Below are 21047 nucleotides of genomic sequence, written 5' to 3'. Positions count from 1 at the left end.
TACGAGACGCAAAGCCCAGCTCCTGCAACCTCTCTGAGCAACACACTAGTGACCTTCAGACAATCTGTAGCAGATATTCAAGCAATTCCACTTATACCCTTAAAATAAAGGGACAGAAGAGGCCAAACTAAGGCAGATAAAACAAATTTTGCATACGCTTAATCAACCTTCCAAGAGACCCATCAAAATCCTTTGAGAATGACTACGGCAAGGGAACGGAACCAAATGGAGACAACTCCAAGGCAAAGAAAGCACAAATCTTTCACAGTGCCGTCAGCACAAAGGCATTCCCAACCTCTCCGCCTCTCCAGCACTCTGGATCTTATAACCCTCTCCCAAGGGAGGGGGAGAGATGGAATCAGAGCAGAACCCCTCGCATGAGAGACAGTTCTTGAGAGCACAGACACACCACAGGATGAATGAGGCACCGGACCCAAAGGAAAGAAAAATTGAAATAAGCAATCCAAAAACGTAAGAAAAACAGGAGCAAAATGAACTCTTGGAAATTCCACCACACAGCTCAGATAAACCTGTAATAACATGGGTGCTCTTACCTTTGCCATCTGTGCCTGCACGCCATTTGCTTTGAGAGATGCTACTGCTTTCTGTGCTGCTGCCGGACTGTCAAAATCTACAAAACCGTAACCTAAAAAAAAAAAAACAAACAAATAGACATTTTCATTATTATCTGTGTCTGTACATAGATCAAGATTTCATTTCTTAAAGGAAGCCCTTTCCATTGTCTCACTGCCTCCTGGTAGCACTACAGCCACCAGCTGTCACACCTCTGTTTCTGTTTCCTTTCTTCCTCAACCTAATGGGGTCTAAAGAAATGCAAGCACTTGAGGCTTCAGCCTGCAGGAAGGTGTGCAGCAGAGGGGACAAATGGCAGCCCTTTGCCCGTCCCTGCAGACAAAATGTCCCTCTCTGGCAGAGCCCTTGTGCTGTAGAGCCCTGCCCCATCTCTTCCACAGGAGGAGGCACAGACCATGCTGCCTGCCTAGGTGAGCAGCCGCTGTCCTCCCCACCTTGGGAGGCTGTCTCCACCTGTGATATTCTCAGTATCCATTCTGCAGCACGTGTCCACGTAGAAGCAGTCTCTCCAGAAGACCTACCCTAACAGAAGGCTGACATACAAAGCTCCAGCTCGTAATGGTTGGGATTGTGAGAAAACAACTCCCTTTTCCTGTTCCTTGAACTCACGTGAGGATGAAGCTTCGTACAGGCTCGTGGGTCATACACGGTTCATACAAGGTCGCGGGTCTCTGCCATAGGCTGGGGCCAGGAAGCCTGCAGCAGGCTTCCAGCACATGGGAGCAATTACAGGAGAAATCACAGCCTGTGCTATACAAGCAACCACCAGGTAGCTCCAGAAGATGGTAGGATAACCAAGTCGCAGCCTGCTTAAACCCCATCCCTTTTGTCTTGCCACCCTGGCTGCTGGAACGAGGGCCAGGTCCCTAGCAGGAGCTGCTGCAGGGCGTCATCTGAACATCAGCTTAGTGGTGGTGCACCTTACAGATGGGCAAGGAGCAATCGTCTCCTTTTATAAGTGGCTTTCCAAGTGCCAACACTTGCAATAGTTTATTAATCAGACAGTCCCTTCCCATCTTTTCTTCTTCCCTCACTGCATCCCTCTTCATTTTTTTTCCCCTTCAGCAAGCAAGACTCAGTGCTCAAGCAGAACTAGTGCTATTAAGCCCCTACTGGATATTAACAGCCCTGGAAGTATTTTTATTTATGTAGAGGTACAAAGGAGGGCAAAGAGGACACAAAATGGACTTGACACAACTTCTGAGCAATTAGCTATCTCTGATCTTCAACAGCACTTAAGTCTTACTCATAAAGATTTCAACAGAGTTAGGAAGATTTAAAAATCTCACCAAGCAGCTATTGAGGCAGCTGTGTAGATTTCACAATCCACCCAGGGAATCCTTTGAAAACCCCAGCCTACATCTTACTAAGTGATTACAGCACAGGTAGGCACATGCTGCTCGGACAAGCCGTGGCCAGGGGCCACCTCTCTGGCATCTCCCCTGGAAGCCGTACGGATAGAGCTGAACTGCCTGAAAGCTTTAATAATATTAGCACAAGCACATTTATAGCATTGCAGCTCCTTTGCAGACATCTCCATTTACTAGGTCAATACACATAATACAGGAGGCAACCACAGATATGCTTTCCTGCCATATCCACTTTTATTTCTCTTGCCAGCCTTTCTTCCTCCTCGTGTGAGGCCTTCTTGCTCTGTGAACCCCATCTATGTATAGGAATCTGTGCCTCTGATCACCCCGTCCCAAGATATAAACAACTCTATTATTTCAGTATGTATACATTGCTCTATGCAGGGGTTAGCTCAATGCTGAAAGAATTTTGTGCACATGGATTTTTTTTCTTGGCTTAAAACTTATTTGTAAAGTTTTAAGAAAATGAAAAAAATATATATAAAAAACACCAAGATTGCTAAAGAAAATGCTGACTTAACTACAAAAAGCGCTATTTTGATAACAAAGTCAAGATCTGAACCTTTCTACTCTTTCCTCAGTTGTGGGTTTTTTTTTTTTTTTTTGGTAGGGCATTACTACAAATTGAGGGAAAGCCTGAACAACCGTATATTAGGACAGCATATCTAATAAACACTACCATGAAAAAAGTGCACTGGAGTTTGGCCACTGAGGGGAAGTTGTTTTACCTAGTCAGTTCCTCCCATTTAATGCTCTTCTGCTGAGCATACCATCTTGAAACTAGCTGGTTCTCCAAGGCAGGTTGCTTCGCCCTGTTCTCCAGGCTGCAGAGCAGCAGCAAAGCTGATGCTGTTTTGAACCAAAAAACCTGCTACATGGGAACAAGAGCCCTGCCTGGATTCCTGCTGTGCCTTTGCCCTTTGGGAGAGCAGCAGATCACATTCAACTTCAATCTTGCTGAAGGAGAAATCCTGACAAGAACCAGAGCTGCCAAATGGGAAACCTGAAATGCGTTGGGAAGTCATGGGGTGGCTTGGATCAAACACAGTGAAAATTATTTTTCAGGGCAGTGAAGTGCTCTTTTCAGGACATAACATTCCTTTTTATTTCTTACCATGCTCATGCCAGAGAACTAGGAGGTGACGGCACAAAAATAAGTTTTAACATTGACCTTAAAAAACAGATAATAGAGTTGGAATTTGATATTTATCATCAGCGCACAGTGCAGTATTCATGTATGCAGTAATAGAAGGGAAGTGATTTTTAATATAAATTCCTAGACAGCACAGTAAGTATTCCCATCTAAGTTAGCATTGCTTGTAAATATAAACTGGAACGTGCAGGAATATTCTGGTGTTGTACTGTAGGGATCAGATATATCTAACATAGTAGATTATTGAAGATTAACATCGGTCCATAATATTTAAAGCTATGGATGTTTCTTAAACATGTATTCAGTGGGTACAAATGGCTATAAGCATATCATAGATCCAACGAGAGTCTCAAGACAAAAACAACAAAAAAAATTGCATCTTCAGCTGTCCATTATGCATTCTAGCGTTAATACTACTCGCATCACTGCAAAGCTGCTCTTTTTCCTTCCCACAAGCTAATTCTCATTCCAAGTATCTTTATGGCCCTCCCCGCTCCCGACACATCTCTCCACCACACACATAACATCAGGACAAAATCACTCCATGGCTGCAAACCGGTCCAAAGCACATCAATCTGCTGCAAGGGAAGCCAAGTTCCCAGGCTGTTTGAGCGTTCAAGTATCCTTACAAGAACTCTGCAATGCTATAGACCAGAAAAACAGGCACGCTGGGCTTTTGGACAGTTTACGTTCTTCCCTGTAGATGTTTATAGCCTATGCTGATGACCTATGCTCACATATTTCATTTGTTTATAATCTCACTTTAAAAAAAAAAATACAAAAAAAACTTTTTTTTTCTTCTCAAGCACTAACAAAGTAGCACAGGATATTTATATATGTATTTAGATACACCTTCCAGTGTAGATCACTGCAGCAGCTCAGGCTAGGTGCTGAGACACCCCCTCCAGCTTTCCCCATAGCACAAATGAGCTTCCCAAAGCTCCCGGTGCCGGGAGCCCTTCCCTCCTGGCCAGGCTGCGGCTGTGCTCCCCCCGGCCCCCGCCACCAGAGCCAGACTGCCGCGGCTGCCCCTGGCAGGTGCAAGCCCTGGGTCTGGCTGCTCAGGCTCAGTTCCCTGCTCAAACAGCTATATCTCCGCTCTTCCAGGGAGAAGGCAGCAGGCCGGCTGGAAGCATCCTTCGGGACGGATTCAGACCAGGAGCTGCCAACTGGATGCTGCTGCTCTATGAAAATGTCTACATTTCTTCTTCCTCTATTCAAAACAAGTGCAAGCCCCACCAGCCCCACCCTTTCCTATCCTCAAATTCCAGAGCTTGTTTTTTTTCTTATTATTTTGATCACTGCCTCATAAACATTCTGGTCTACGGACTATTATTTTCTTTTTCAGATTTTGTGCAGAACATCGTGTAAAACCCATGCAGCTTCTAAACCAGGACCTCCAGACTGCTCACAAGAAGCCATCCATCTCCACCACAGGAAACCAAAACCAAAACTATTTCCCCTCTTTTCATGAGGCATTCTGCCCTTTTCCTTTAAGAGCACAAAATGCAAATAGGGAGAGCTACATTATCCCCTGCTGCTGGGAGAGTTAGGAATTGAATTTTATCACCAACACGAGCCCCTCAGCTCAAGGGTACTTACAGCGAGGGTGACTTCAGCTACAGGGATCTGGGATCCTGAGGTTTTTTGTGCAATGACATGTGTCACTAGTTTGTAAACGTGAACACAAAAAAGAAAAAAATACCCACACCAGAAAACAAGACAGGACTATCTAGATTAATTGTTCAACCTTTTCTCCAAGAAATAAAATGCCTGTAATTTTGTTTTGGCCTGACGCCATTAGAGCTAAATAATTAAATTTCAGGGATAAAGGCAGTGATTTTGTACCTGTGGGGGAAAGAAAACAGCTAAGCATCAGCAAGCGCAAGTTTATAGCTTGCTGCACTAAGTGCTACCCGAATACACAGGCAGACACTAAACATCTCCGTCTCCTATAACCTAAGCGGCTGGGGGCCTCCTGGTCTCCGTTTCGCAGTTCCATAATTAAGCTTGGCAGCAGGTTCAAATGAATTAAAACTGAATGTCACTATTTCCTCAACAAATCCCTCATCCTTGTTTTTTCTTACTTGTCAGGAGAAGACCAGCAGAACAGCAATTAGTGGTAAGCAGTGCAGTGAAAAAGAACCAAGTATACACTAATTAGGTCACTCGCCAAACACATTCATTTCATTGGCAGATTTAATCAATGTTTTCCTGAAATGTCTTAAATCTCCTATGCTAATTTAAAGTTTTGTTATTGTTGTTACTTTAAACACAGATGGGATGCCTGGAGATTTTCAATTGCTTTCCACAAATCCATTTCAAAATAACAACCCCTCATATACTATATCATCAAAATTTAGGCACAGGTTTTAGGAAATGGCCTCTAATTTTATGCCAACATTTTTGTGCCTGCAAATACCTACGGGTGCAATTTTGTGGATTTAAGTAATTGCAGGTGTGTCTAGCTCTTAGACTTCAAATACTGAATTGCCCTGACTGATCGGGTACTTAAGGGTAACGCCGAATAATGTGAGGGACTGCCTGCCACTCGTCGTTCCCACGATTATGGCAAAGAACTGAAGTGGTGGCACAGAGGGAAGGCACGCTCCTGCTGGGGCACATGCACTGCACAGCCTACCTCAGGAGAGCCCCACCTGTGCAGTGACATGAGCAAAAATTAAAAAACAAATGCCCAGAGAAGTGTGCTTTCCCAGAAGCCAGGTGCAGAGCACTTTGGCACCCAGCTGAGCTGGAGATCTGCAACCTCTTGCTGAGAGATGAGGAGGGAGAAGCTGTGATGAACGACAGAGAATAATCTGGGGGTGGTAAACTCTCAGCTTTACCCTGCCACCAGGCCAAACGTCACGTCTGACCTCTGGCCAAGTGCTTTTTTAAATCACTTGAATTCAAGTCAACCAGTAATCTGCATTTTGCAACAACATGCACACAAAGAAAAAGTAGATAGGACAGATGATGCACCCAGGCAGGAGATGGTTTATAGACACTGGCATGGACTGTGTATGTTAATTCAACTAATAAGTGCATGTAAATTAACTTGTTATTAAGAAAAACAAAAAAAACAGTACCTAAACAATGGGGAGATGGGGAACTTACACATCCTGTGGAGCTTCCCTGGTTCCATTGCAGCCAACAAGCTCCCTTCATCAAAAGTTTTAATGCTTTGTCTCCATTAGCTGAGATCTTTGCATAAACATGAGAAGCACCAAGCTTGAACACTGGGATTTTATGACTGACAGCTGTCCCCCACAGCCTTCCCATCAGCCAGTCTGACTTCTCAGCACCTCAGGTGGGAGGCTGAGGACAGCTACAAGAAAGGAAGGACTCCAAATGTGCCCTTCTCCTGCCTTGGCCTGATCGACTTTGCCACGCTGACTTTTTTTTTTTTTTTTGGCAACATGAGATCTGTGTAAATTTTGCATGAAAATTAAAAAGTCTTCTTAATTATGTAAAGATAAACCTAAACTTGCTTATGTGTAATTACAACCACTCCATTACACTTAAAATTGATTTTCTAGGTCTGATACACCAGGCCAGCTGCAACTCTGCTCCTCATTGGGAGGCAACATCTTTTTCTCATAGTGAAGTTCCTAGGTTTTGGTTTGGGCCGTCTAGAATTCAATGTCAGATCTGAAATCCAGAACAGAAAAGACTGACAATATCATTTGTGCTGGGTTTTCAAGAGGTATAGAATGTTTCAACAAAAAGGAGGACACAGCGATTTTAGAAAATGCTTGCTTATTTTCAATCAATGTGTTTGTTAATGTTGCTTGGAGTTTGGAAACTGAAAACCACTTCCAAAAGGGGCTGTGACAAGGAGAGGACTACCAGACTTGGGAAGAGGCAACAGTAAACACTACTTAAACCATGAAATAAAATACATTTATCATGAATATATATATTTATATATATATATATATTAATCATTCTGACATCACACATGCATATCGATATGTATATGTCCTGGTGCCTTCGAATAGATTAATAAAGTTTTTACACAAACACTAATATATATACACACAACTACGCAAATATATAACAACCAGTCAGCTGTTTCTCCTTCATGCTTAGATGAAACCACTTGGATTTCAGGAAAACATAACTTCAGTTGTAAAGCGCTTAGTTAAGAGTCTCTCTTAAAAGGTAGTATTCATTTTGGCAGTCAGGTAGTCCACAAAAAAGCGATTATCCAGTAATTTACTATGCAATTTTCACTCTTTGTTTTATGCTCAGATAAAGAATCAAATTAAAGTCTTATAAGCCTCGGAAAATTAGAGTTAGCAAGCAAAGAGGTTGAATCACCCTTGAACACAAAATTACTGAAAACAGATTTTTCGTTCACTTCTCAGATTGTGCTGAAATATTCTTATAGCTTCAAATGCTCAGAGTAATGGTAAAATAGTCTAAATTATTACTGTTTTTAAAGCTCCACTTTATAAAAAATGTTAAAAGTCGTGAATGTAAAAATGTAGAAAGTGGTGAATCATCACTTTTTAATTAAAACAGCTAATACATAGCTAGAAAAATAATTGGAAATAGAGAGACTTAAATGCAAGAAAGAAAAGATAGTCCCTTCATTTCAGATCACTCCCTAGAGACACACCTACATCGTTAAGTATGCATATACAGCTGAATTTTTTGTTTGCTTTAGCTTGATATGGAAATATGACACAGAACTGTCACTTTGATTATGTTTCTGCAGTGATTTCTTTTACCTCTTGCATTATTTGAATCCCCTTTATAACAGAACTGGAGAAAAACAGCCCTGTAGGTAACTAGCAAACAATTTTTAGACATCTGTTTGCAAACACATTCTTAATTTGAACATTCAATTACTTTGATTTCAACTGAGTTTATATGAAGGCAGGTTATTATTAATTGCACAACTAATTAATGATATTTACATGCAAAAACCTAAGCATGGAACTTGTGATGATCCTTTTTTATACTTTGAAATATTACTGAATAGCAACCTTTTGCAATCTCAAGTAAGTAAATGTAACAGGACAAGGAATCCTCTAAAATTTCAGTGTGGGGGAAAGAAGTACTTATTAAATAGACAAATATATACACGTATAGGTATTAATAATCTCATGGAAAGTAATTCTTCATAAGCATTCTCTCAGGAAGGACGGAAGCAGACTTCAAAACTGAGGAAAATTCTTTGTGACACATGGTTGCAATAAGAACAGAAAGCAGGAGAAGTAGGAGTAGTACAAATTTCACAAATATGCCTATCAAGAAATTGACATTGCACTTGAAGACCCTCACTCAACATTTATGCTATATTAATGGCAATTCAGAACAATAAAGACTGGCAAGCTGGAGAAAACCCAGGAAAGAGCACAAATACAGACAAAAGGAAAAAAAAGCCCAGATTTTGCAAACAGTAGAACTCTACTGGAGTACCCCTACAAATGCGTCAAGCATTTGATGCATTAGAAGCAACCCTGAACATGAGTACCCAGAGGTAACCAAATTGGAGCACAAAACCAGCATAAACAGTGAGATGTAAGACTTCATGAGGATCTGTCAAAGAACAAAAAATGAAGGTGAAAATAAACCAAGAGAAAAGTTAAGAAAAGTTTCCTAGTATTCTGCTAACAGTGCAAACTTTGATTAATTGTACAAAGCAAATGAGGGAAATCTCATTGCTCAAGTTGCTAAATACGGACTGAATGAAGAAGAGAACATATTGTAAATCTTGCGGTAGCAGAAAGACAAGAGAGAAACACACTTTTCCATCTTTAGCTTCTGTAGTTATTCTCTCTGCAAGTCCCATTGATTCACTGTCAAAATCCACAACCAAGATTAACTCCGGTTTACATGGAAAATTTAGATGTGAGCTATTCCCATATTTAGAAATAGTGTGATTTCATATTACAGTTATTTAGCATTATAACATTGCTTATTGGTGTATTGGTTCTGTAATCATTAAGATTATTTTTACTACATTGGTTTAGCATAAGACATTCATTATAGCTCTATGGCTGAGCTAAGTTTCACATGTGAAGTAGTGATTGAAGACAGGAGAATGTTGTCCCAAAAAAACAAATACTCCAATAGCGGTGCATAGTTACCTATTTACATGAAAAGGAGGGAAGGATAGAAGAGCAGTTTCCTCCCTTGACTGAAGAAATACTCAGTGACTCACAAGTGATAATATTTTGCAATAGCTACAAGGAAACAGCCAGAACTTGCAGCCTCGGATTAAGTCCTCCTGCTCTCAGATCCAGAGATATGGTACCAATTAATAGCTTCACCCAAAAACTAGACGTGAGCCTCACACCCAAAAGTTAAAAATGGTTGACTTTTTCAACAATTACTTTTCATATTCACTTTCATCTCTGAATTTATAGCTACGTCCAGATGCTAAAGTTCCAAAATACCACAAGAAAGACTATTTTCTTGGTATTTCCAGCCAGCAGGAAACACTGACACTCTCATGAGAAAGTCTGTTCTTACGAGGTTTCATGCTCAGTTATGCAGAATCCGGAGCTTTACTTAGCTTGGATAATGTTTGAGGAAGATATGAAACCAAATCTCTTGAGATTTGTCCATCACTTATTTTAGAGTTGAGCAACTTGAGTGAAAAAACTGGTATACAGAAGCAGTTTAGAAACAAACCATTCAGACCTCATCTCTGAAGGCTTCCAGCGCCTGTGTAGACAAGCAGTTTTCTCTTCTGATTGGACATGGAGCTAAGCAAGTTATTCACGTGCTGGTCAGCAAAAGAGCATATAGCCTAAAAAGCTATGAGACTAACTACAGAGGACTAGTTAGAAACTGATGTTACTACTGTCACGCTGAGCGCCTTGCAGGCACAGCATCTGGCATGTCACTCCCATGACATTTATGGACAGAAATGGGAAAAACAGACTATCAATGGGAGTTCTGCTCTCGGCATATATGGAAGAAAGCAACGAACTACTGCAGAAAATAAAAATAAAAAATGAAGTCCTTGAGCAGTCAACTCTTCCAACGTTAGGTTTAAACAATGATAGTACTCTAGGAGGCAAAAGATGTTCCGTATCACCCAATGCTCTCTGTCAGAAATGAAATATTCCATTCTCTTCCTCCCAATGCTAGATTGCTTGGTAATCATAACATTAAGTAACTGCAAATACTCGCGAGTGGGAAGAAACAATCTGACAAGAGAAGATGCACTTGGTGATCACAGTGTGATTACTGTACTTTATTAAAAATAATTTTCATTTCAGTATGTTTTGACAAGAAAATAGAAAGCATCTTGTGCAGGCTTCAGGAAATATTAAAATAACCCAAGGTGATGAACATGTTATTATCCAGCCTGTTCCAGAGGGATGATGCTCAAGTACTGAAATGGTTTTCATTTCTAATACACATTCATTTTCAAGACACTGCACTTGAAAAATTGGATTGTATATTTGTCATACAGTAAGCAGTGATAAAGAGCACAGCAATTTATGTTCTTTATGCAAACCACTTGTAATTCAGAAAACAACTATAGTTTCTAAGAGGCAGCAAAGTGATAGCACTTTCCCAACAAGTGAAATGTTTCTTTCATGCCAGTTGGCCAATTCTGGCATGTCAACCTTTGCTATGATAAACATTTTGGATAACACGCAAAGAGCTCCTGTTCCATCTCATCAACACTCACAATGTCTTGGAGCTTTAGACAGAGATGAGCAATACATTGTGAATATTTCATGACACTGATACTAAGAAAAGAATTATGATACTGCCATCACCATAATGCCAAAACAGCAGTGACCTTTCGAGCAAGAGGGCAGCGTGATCTCAAAGAACGGTTTGTGGGGACAGGGCTTCTTTCACTCTTCCTCTCTTGCTTCCCAAGCAACCTGATTGCACCTTAGGGCAAGATCAGACCTTGAAGGGATTGACATTTTAGGGGAATTAAATGGCAGTGCACTCAGGAGTGCCCAACCCGGACTGACTACTGTAGAGTAACCTTTATCTATTCCCTTCCCAAAGACCTATTGAGCTCGGTGGCTCTCTACTGTTCTAGTATTTTCATAATGAGAAGGTGAAGACTGCCAAACAGAGGGAAACAGAAGGTGACCCTTCCTCTAACCTCACCTATACCCCTGTGTGAGCAAGGACAGGGCTTGCTAAAGTCACACCTGCACTACAGAGGGGAAGCCCAGCAGGTACAGGCAGAGCAGGATAAGCCGCAGCACACAGGTCAGTGCAAAACCCACGTTACAGATACTTTATAGGTTCAGTGCCCAGTGATTTTGCCCTTACACAGTATTACAGACAATCAACATTTAAGTAACCCTGGAGTATTACAGATATATTGCCCATCACTACTTATAGGGTGTTCTTTTTCTTCTGCAATAGATCCTTTTGCGGTTAAATACCTGTTTCCCCCTCTGAGCCTCTCATCATATGTCTACCACATTTATCTGTAGCCTGAAGTTCAAAAATGCTATTATTATGGTACCCCAGAAATAGCTACTATTTTTCCAGTCTGAGGAAAAGGGAAGGGAGGGGAAAGGAGAGGAGGAGAAGGAGAAGAAATCACATCAGAAAATCTCTTTTCAAGATCTCCAATCCATTTTTCAGATTCAAGATAATTTTACAATCTACATAAGTGGAAGATGCAGATAAAGTGTTTGAAATGCTGGCTTTTAATTTAATCTGAATTTCTGAACCTGTAGCAGCTTTCCTATCATTACGAATCACATACCTCAACTATATGAAAAAGAATGAAGCGAATAATGCAGTGTTTTAATCTTAAGTAAAAACATTTCTTTCATTCTGTGATTTAAGGTAGATCTTTGGTGTTATTTTGATTGTCAGCTTGCATTTAAAACCACTGTCTGGTACAGCACACAAGACTCACACACCACAGAGGTGTGATGAAAGACACGATGTGGAGACCATACTGAAACCACGTGAATGACAGCCATGAGCCACTGAGAGGTCAGACCAGCAGAAGGACAACCTCATCTGCCAAATGCCAACGTGTAGGAAGCTTTCTCACATGCTGAAGTTCACATCCGCAACAAGCCTTGTCAAGAGAGGGAAGGCACAAATATGGGACTGGAAGAGGCATCTTGGGTCTTTCTGGAGGACGGATGACGTTAATCCTACGCTAGATGACCACATGGGGCCACACCAGTGACTCATAAGATTTCTCTAATATTACCCTTTATTTGCTGGAAAGATCTCACCTGATTCATCCTTATACCACATTTGCTGTCACAGCAGTTGTGCCCATATTTTGGCCTTGGCACTTACAGAATCATCTAGTATGCCTGCTATCTTTCTTGGGCCCCTTGCTACAAGAAGGATATGGAGGTGCTCGAGAGAGTCCAGAGAAGGGCGACCAAGCTGGTGAGGGGTCTGGAGAACAAGTCTTACGAGGAGCGGCTGAGGGAGCTGGGATTGTTCAGCCTGGACAAGAGGAGGCTCAGGGGAGACCTTATCGCTCTCTATAGGTAACTTAAAGGAGGCTGTAGCGAGGTGGGGGTTGGTCTATTCTCCCACGTGCCTGGTGACAGGACGAGGGGGAATGGGCTAAAGTCGTGCCAGAGGAGGTTTAGGTTGGATATTAGGAAGAACTTCTTTACTGAAAGGGTTGTTAGGCACTGGAATGGGCTGCCCAGGGAAGTGGTTGAGTCACCATCCCTGGAGGTCTTTAAAAGACATTTAGATGTAGAGCTTAGTGATATGGTTTAGTGGAGGACTCGTTAGTGTTAGGTCAGAGGTTGGACTCAGTGATCTTGGAGGTCTCTTCCAACCTAGATGATTCTGTGATTCTTTATTCCCTATAGATAAAGTTCCAACTTCCAGAGCAGATTTTTTCCTATTACTGCCTAAGTAGATGATTTTGCTATTAGATTTGTTCCCTGTTTCTCACACTCCAGTCTTCAGGATCATCTAATTACCTTTCTATATAATTGCCCAATGCTTCCCAACTCTGGGTAATGAGCAAGTATTGAGGGAGTTTGGGTAGCAATATCATTATAAATGAGATTGGAGAACTGTCATTTGCCTCAGGAAGACCAAGGTAGCCAGGTGTTGCCAACGATGCTGCCTGACATGCCTAAGTCTGCCTCAGATATACAGTGATACCTGCAAGAAACTACGTCAGTAGTGACTATCCTCAGCAGATCTTCCTAAATGTTCAGGCATCTTTTGAACGTAAAAGCATTTTGTTTATGGTCTCTGGAGAACCTTATGGGTTTACCTAAAGAGCAAAGTCATTGACATATATCGCCAGTGGAAGACCAAACATACAGCAGAGAACAACTTTTACCCTGTGAAGCCAGTTTAGAGATAGGTATACATCTCAGTATAACAATACTGAAACATAGAAGATAAATAAATGTGCAGGGGTTGTTTGCTAAAGTCTTTATCCTTTTTCAAAGTGAAAATGAGGATGATTCAGATATAATGATATTCTCTTACTTATGAGGTATATTTTATTTTAAAAGATCCAAGATTTATAAGTTTTATAAATTTTTACATCAAATTCTGTAGCAGGATCTAAGTTTGTTTGCTGAAAGTAGTTCAACTTCGTACATCAAATAAATAAGAATGAAAAAGAAAGCAGGGAGGAGCTTTGCCAGGACACACAAACCAAGCAAACATGTTTCGTCTAAGAAGCCAGAACGCCTATAAAGAGAAAAAAACATTTTAAATCCTCATACACCACATCAAAGAAAAAATAATAAAAAACCCCAGCAATTATTTTTAATCTTTCTAGAAACATAGGTGACTTTCACACCTCTCTGAGCCATCAGCGCAGTAGCTGACCAAGAGCCTACAAGCAGTCATGTTCATTGTAACAGCAAGACAGCTAATAGTCAAAGAGGCTGCAGTGCTTCTCTTACACAGACGCCAAATACATGTTGGTGTTGTCAATGCAGAGATGTATAAATGTTTTGAGACTAAATGTCTGATTCCTGTCAACAGGCAGAGTTAACCAGATGAATATCCGGTATGCATGGCTGTGCTTTCTTACTGTATAAATGTTGTATTACAGAGATTGCAGGCTGTTTGTTTTATCACTGGCCCATTGCTCTCAAAGCCATTTTAAGTGAACAAAGAAAAAGTAAAACAAGTAAAACAACTTCCCATGCTCCGCCATGGTCTGGAAGCAGTGAGACATGTGGGGAAGAAGGTGATGAGGCACCAGTTGGCTGAAGAATTTCAGGGGAAAAAACAGCATTACTCAGGGCCCATGACCAAAGCGTCTTCACAAAAGGCAACTGATCTCATTTCTATTATGCATTACCTGCTCACTCCACCTAGCTGGGAAAGGAAAAAGCCGACCTCATGTCTTACCCCGCAGGGCAGCAGGTGATTGCCTCTCAGGCAACCATTCCCCAGAGGTCCAGGTTCCCTCAGACTGGAGGCCTTGAGGGGAATGGAGATTGCCACTCTAATAAGGGGCACAACAGCCTCGCTCTCCCCAGCTCTCTTCCCTCCAGCTGAAGGCAAAATGAGGTTCTAGCAACAGACATGGGAGACATTTGGAAAGAGGAAAGTCTCTAGCATCTGAAGTTTTTAGCATCGCTCCCCACATTAATAGGAACATTCACTGAAGAAACTTCACCTTATCCTCAATTGTGAGATTTATTATTTTCCGATGAATTTATAGATACATGGCACAATGAAATCCTACCAACATGTTGTTTTGTTTTACTGTTGTTTTTTTGTTTGTTTGTTTTTGTGTGTCTGTGGTTTTCTTTTCCATTTTTTTTTTTTAACCTCTCTCAATGGCTGGGACAAACATTTCACACACACACACAAAAAAAAAGCAGTAGTCTTTTTTTGCTTTTATCTAGAGACAAGCAGATGTAGCAGATGAAGGCCATCATGCAAAACGTGATGGCGTGACCCAATGGGAGCCAGGCTACAGCTCCAGGCAGCCTTTCTCCCCCTTAGTCTACACTGCAGCTTCATCTGACTTTGCCCACTTCACCTTCCTATGAGGCATTTTGTCACTGAGGAAATTTGCCTTTATTGCATCAAGGCATTTTTGTCCCAGATAATGAAAATCCGTTAAAAAAAAAAAAAATCCCCAGCAAATCACACACTTCCAACCCTAATGCATACATGTGACACAAGCGTATTGCACTTGCTTAATGGGCTAACAAACAGAATCAAGCCTCCCTCAGGAAAGACAACATTTCAGTGTACACTAGGAAAATTGAGAAAAAGTCAGCTTCCAACCAAAAAATAAATTCCAAATTTAATAGCGTAAAATGAAGCCACTGAAGACTAAACATCTGGGCTTTTTGGATATCATCCCAGATACTGCGTGTAGCACTGAAGCTCTTCATCACTGTATCCTCTTAAGAATTTGAATAAAAACCTTCCCCTGTATATGCTGTTTCTCTGCAGAACATCACACACACACAAAAAAAAAGCGGCTTTTGCAGTAAGATCTTGGGGCAAGGCCTGGTTTTTACCACTCGTGTGGAGAGCCTGCAGAACCACGGGGCTTTGGTTTTCTTCAGGATCTCCAGGACTTCCCTTAACACAAATCACAATTCTGCAGCAGTGGCAACAGCAACAACCCTTGTGGACTGCAGAAGACACCAATTAGAGGGGGATTATTAGAAACACTTCAATAAATCTGTAGCATTGCAGAAGTGCCACTGCAAGTCAATGGGATTTTCTGCTCCTGAAGTGCAGCAAGCATAGCTACAGCACAATGCTCCAGCATCCATCAGAAATCTTCCGCGCTGAACAACATAGGGTGCCTACAGGACACTGAGCAGGGTGGTAACAGCACAGACCATGCACGATATTTAGGGCTGTCTCTCACCAAGACCTAGCAGAGCACAACAGCGTCACTGGCTTCAGGGCTAGGGTAGAGAGGTCTATTCAGTAGAGCACTGTGCTGTGTGGTACCAGCTGCTCGAGAGCTTTTGAGAACTCCAATTCCTGCACAACCTGCCTCGAGACCTCCTCTTACCACAGCTGCCCTGCTTCGCAGTCAGTACCAGACATGGTTTGATGCAACCTGGATTTACTGGGATTGCTAAGGGATGACTGCACAAAATTCTGGAGGTGGCTACAGGCAGGAGGTCAGATTAGATCAGTGCATACGTTTAAACTCTGTGAACTGCTGAGAAAGAGCGTGGGGAACATGGCCACTGGAAAGCAACTGAACCAGCGCAAAATTTCATAAGCCAGAGGCACATGGATTATAACTAGAGCCAAACTACACAGTGCAAGAGAGCCACACAAAAGACAAAAAGCACTGGATAAGTCTGAAACAGAATTATCCTTAATAGACAGTGCCTCCCTAGAGCTTTTGTGCTCACGGCCAAGCAAAACGGTTCTGCGCAGGAAGACAAGAACTGCAGACTTCTGGCATGGCTCTGGAGACACAAACAATACAAGAGACTTGTTCCCATAATGGAACAAAGAGGTGAAGCAGACCCCCTTGAAACAAACAATTCCTGGCCATCATACCATCAAAACAAGCACAAATAAAATTGAGCACTTCATCTAAGCTTGTATTTTCTATATGTAAAAATAAAGTACAGTAAGAAAGAAGAAGGCCAGCAGCTTCTTTTTTTTTTTTAAAAAAAAAAGTCTTTCCTCATTCCTCTGGCAAATCACACAAAACCATGCTCCCTACCTCAACATTTTTCACCTTTTTTTTTTTTTTAAATAGATGTATTTCTATTAGAAATCTCCACAGTAGGCTGTTCCTTTTGTTTCTTAATTTTTCCAGTCAACCTCATCCATTTTCTTTCCAACACTGAGATGATTACTTCTGTTCTTCCCCTTCTAGCTCCTCCTCCCTCTAAAATGACTTAAAAAGAGAAAGACCTATACATAGTCTAGGAGGACGGTTTAGGTAATGACATTTCCACTCTTATAAGTCTTTTCAAAGGAATCATTCTACCCAAGAATGACAGGAGGGAAGATATTTCCATAAAAACGTGTATACTTCCAGCAAATACATTATCATACCAACAGCAGCATGTAGAGATTGAAGACCTCATGCTCTGGAAATGCAACATTTCTCCTTGTTTGGTTTGCTTGCTTTCTCTCTCCACACTTTCTGTTTTTCCCATATTTGCTGCAATGTTTCAAACAGATCATTCCTTCACTCCATTTTATTTATTTCTTGCATCATCTTCTCTTCCCTAGCCTTTTATTTTCTAGCCTCCCCAGCCCTCAATTTCCCCCACTTGCTCATTTCAGATATTAATATGGCAACAGTAGTTCACACAGAAAAAAACTAGCTAGCTTCTAAAGTTGAAACGGGAAAACTACAGAGGCAACAGATGCCTTAGGAGTTTAATACAGAATACAGGGCCTTTGAAAAAAGGTGAAAAGCAACCACAAAGGTCTGTTTTCAAATGATAGTGCAACAAAGGAACCAATTAGGGAAGAAATAAAGGGAAAACTACCCCAAATTTTTGCTTGGAATTGAAGCTTTTCCAGTTTAAAAAAAAAAAAATCGCCAACAACAAACAGTTAACATTACACCCATTATTTTTGTCATCCAATATGTTTCTGTACTTACGGATTTTATCCAAAACTGGGAGCACACTTGCCAAAATATCATGAGAACCTTCCTGCTAATGAGACTTTTAGACAGCAAAAATGCCAAAATTTCTAGGTAAATCGGAAACAGAAGGTACTAGATACTTAAATGGAAAGTTTCTCTCAGGAAAGAGTCCAAGCGAGACCAGGCTCACGGAGTGCTGTACTTGTTTTTTTTGCAACACTCCAACATTTTAACCAACCTCCAAGGACTTGGTCTCACTGCCTCAGGAGGGGTTTTGCTATCAACGCCCCCAACACTAAGGGCACCCTGGCTGGTTAGCAGTCCTAGTGGAATGGCCGATAAAACAGAATAAAGAAACTCAGACTGTACCATAATGGATGCTGAGGGTCACAGCGTGAGGTAGCCAATGCTCTACCTGCACGGTGGCTTTAGGTCCCTGCTGCACTATGCTTCACAGGCACTCACTTCTACCCCATGCGCCTGGCTACAAAAACACTGAATATGGAACTGGGGCCTTAGAACGTTTTTAAACACACCTGAAATAACTAATTACCAGAATAACAGAAGATTACTATCCTGCTTCTTAAAGTGAGGTTGCTACAGGAGAAACACACTGTGCTCGTTCCTCACAGCACAGCTGAGGACGATTCAGCTTCCTCTACTTCAGTCCCATACAAGTTTAGGTAATCTTGGCTAATTTAGGAGGGTGGTAACATCGGGTTCCCTGGGTGTCACTGAGGCTGGAAAGCTCATTTCAGAGGACCAAAGCTGGATTTGTTTTCTGAACTACTGTCTGAAAGAGCTTCTCTCTGTCAATTATATGTAGAGTCTAGCTTTTAAACTTAGACTGTTGTTTTTATCTCTAATACTGTGCAGGGTGAACGTTTCCCTCTGCAAATGTCACTCTTCAGCCTTACTCAAGCCCATAGCATGGGGCAAGAGCCAGCTAACGGCGGAAGGGAAGGGAAGGGAAGGGAAGGGAAGGGAAGGGAAGGGAAGGGAAGGGAAGGGAAGGGAAGGGAAGGGAAGGGAAGGGAAGGGAAGGGAAGGGAAGGGAAGGGAAGACTCACGCTGGACTCATACCCAGAGGGAAGGGTAGGGCAGCGAGGCACTCATGCAAGGCACAGCATAGGAGCATGAGGAGAGGAAAAAAAAATCAGACATAGTTGCTCGATGGGTTTCAGTTCTAATAAATAAAAACTAGGGCAATGCACCCATTTTTATCACAAGGCTCCACTAATGAGAACATTGCTAATGAGAGCACAACATGGACAAAAGATTCTCTCAAAGCTCGTTCATTTAGCACCAAACACTTCCCAGTCAAAATCCAGAAAGACTTCCTAATGGGGATTAGTTCATTCTCATTGTGAACTAGGGCCCTTAGGAACAAAAATACCAAGTGTTTGGTCAGAAAAACTAATTTGGGCCAAATATTGTTCTCATTTACTCTCCGTTGTTTCCTTCCCTCCTCTCTCTGTTCTCTCCCAGTGATGATGAGGAGTACTGCTGTCACCACTACTTCTTCCCCTTAGCACATAGCAGGAAAAGGGCTCTTGCTTGATTGCATTCATTGTAGCTGGGTCAAGCAGGCAACCATAGCAAGACATTACAATGAGAAGCGAGTATTCAGCTGGAAAGCATGAACTTTTTTGCCTCAAATTCCTCTGCTTCTTTACATCTTTTTAAAGCGATGTGCTACTAAGTATATTTTAAGAAGTTGAATGAATTAAAGCCAATTCATCCTTTTTTTTTTTTTCTTAGAAAGTAGGTGGAGTATACAAACACACAACTTGTTATACCTACAGCACAACAACTTTTAAATATAAGCATAAACAAAAACAGGAGGTCAGGATTTCCTCTGGTGTAATTTACCATATTGACAGCTAGGGACACGAATACAAGCACTGCCCAGAGTATTCAGCGCCCTCCTAAATCCTGAGGTGCCCACTTAAATTTGCATAATGCCTAAGCGTTATCACTCAAATCCAAATGTGCATTGATATAGACAAGCCAAGGAACAAACAAGTCACTGCATAGATGTAGATGTAATCATTCTCTGATTATGTCTGATGCCCAACAAATTAGCTAGTTAGCAGAAACAACTCTATACGTACCAAGCTGGCTCAATTTAATGAGCATTTCACTCATCCTCGACAGAGAGTCCTTTTGAAATAACAATGCAGAAACCAAGTGTTCTGGACTTTAGCGTTCTTTTATGTGACTGAGAGAAATGGAAGGAAGAATTACAGACTTCGGGTACATCTGATGACGTTCCTCATTGCCATGGGAGATCAAGGCATTTTTCTAAACCTCATTTAACTAAGACAATAAAGCCCATTTTCATTGTTACTTCCTCAAGCGTACCCTTTCAAGGACAGTTACACTGTTCTTACGCTACGACACAAAAACATGCTACATGCATGGTACATAGAAGTTCCAATATCTCTCCATGAGAGGCAAGGACAGTAAATTGAGAAAAAGACAATTATAATAACTGCACAATTATAGTAACTTGCAGTTTTGCTGCTGGAGGCCACCAGTGCCTTTGGTACAGGTGAGTCAGACAGGGTATCTACATGGCACAGGGTAGAAGTGTGCAGAGATACCTGCAATAGCTCTGAACAAGTCAGCCTGGGTGCTGGAATCAATACAGCTGCAGAGTTCGGGGAAACTGGTAGGTACAGACTAAGGTTAGCACAGCAAGTGCCTCACAAACATTTTCACTCCTTGTACAGCCAAATAGGACTTTTTTCCTCCTCTTTTGGCTCCCCTGACATCATAACTTTACCAGCTGCATCCATCTTCCTAGCAAAAATAATGATAAAAAATCATTAAGGTATTTTTATCTCAGCTTCCACATTAGTTCAGTTGTTTACCCCTCAGAAAAGAAGGTCTAGCTCACGGGGTTACAAACCTACAGGTGAAATGGAATATATAGTACTTGGTGATTGTCCCAGATCACCAAAGAGGGATTTTACCTTGTTTTATCTCCCTTTCTATTTGTCAGTTGAGTTTATCCTTTTTTTCTTTTCCCTTCAATACCATGATGCTAAACAATCTGCAGCCCTACCTATAGCTTAACCTTTTGCTGCCTCAATTTCTTCTTCTGTAGAATGGCAATAATACGTATATATATCTACCTTTTGGCAATTAGACAAACTAATCCAATTAACCAGTTATTGTACATTTGTAAAGCACTACAAGCTCCTCAGATGTGAAGCATTACAGCAACACAAAGTTTTATAGTTATTGTTGTAAAAATAATCAAAATTCAGAGGGGAAGGGAAGATGCCAGCTGGCAGGTTGAATATCCAGTCTCACTTATTGGCAGCAGTTTCATTGTAATAAAAGCAGGACCACTGCTGATTATGCAGCCTTTTGCTTCCAGTGTTCAACTGGTTAAGGAGCTGTTGTCAGC

At 41.5% G+C, this 21047-nt stretch overlaps 1 protein-coding gene across 13 annotated transcripts in view; it reads right to left on the bottom strand.

The window, feature by feature from the left end:
- RBMS3 (RNA binding motif single stranded interacting protein 3) overlaps positions 1-21047 on the bottom strand; it is a 702788-nt gene that overhangs the window by 260652 nt on the left and 421089 nt on the right. For all 13 annotated transcript variants that reach the window (XM_066991135.1, XM_066991136.1, XM_066991145.1 and 10 more), the window contains one exon: positions 555-646. In XM_066991135.1, coding sequence (XP_066847236.1) covers positions 555-646 — 92 coding nt within the window. The remainder of the gene's footprint in view (positions 1-554; positions 647-21047) is intronic.

Source organism: Anser cygnoides, chromosome 2 (genome assembly GCF_040182565.1).
Source record: "Anser cygnoides isolate HZ-2024a breed goose chromosome 2, Taihu_goose_T2T_genome, whole genome shotgun sequence".
Lineage (NCBI taxonomy): Eukaryota > Metazoa > Chordata > Aves > Anseriformes > Anatidae > Anser > Anser cygnoides.
The sequence above is the reverse complement of the archived record's forward strand: the minus strand, read 5'-3'. Positions and strand labels throughout refer to the sequence as shown.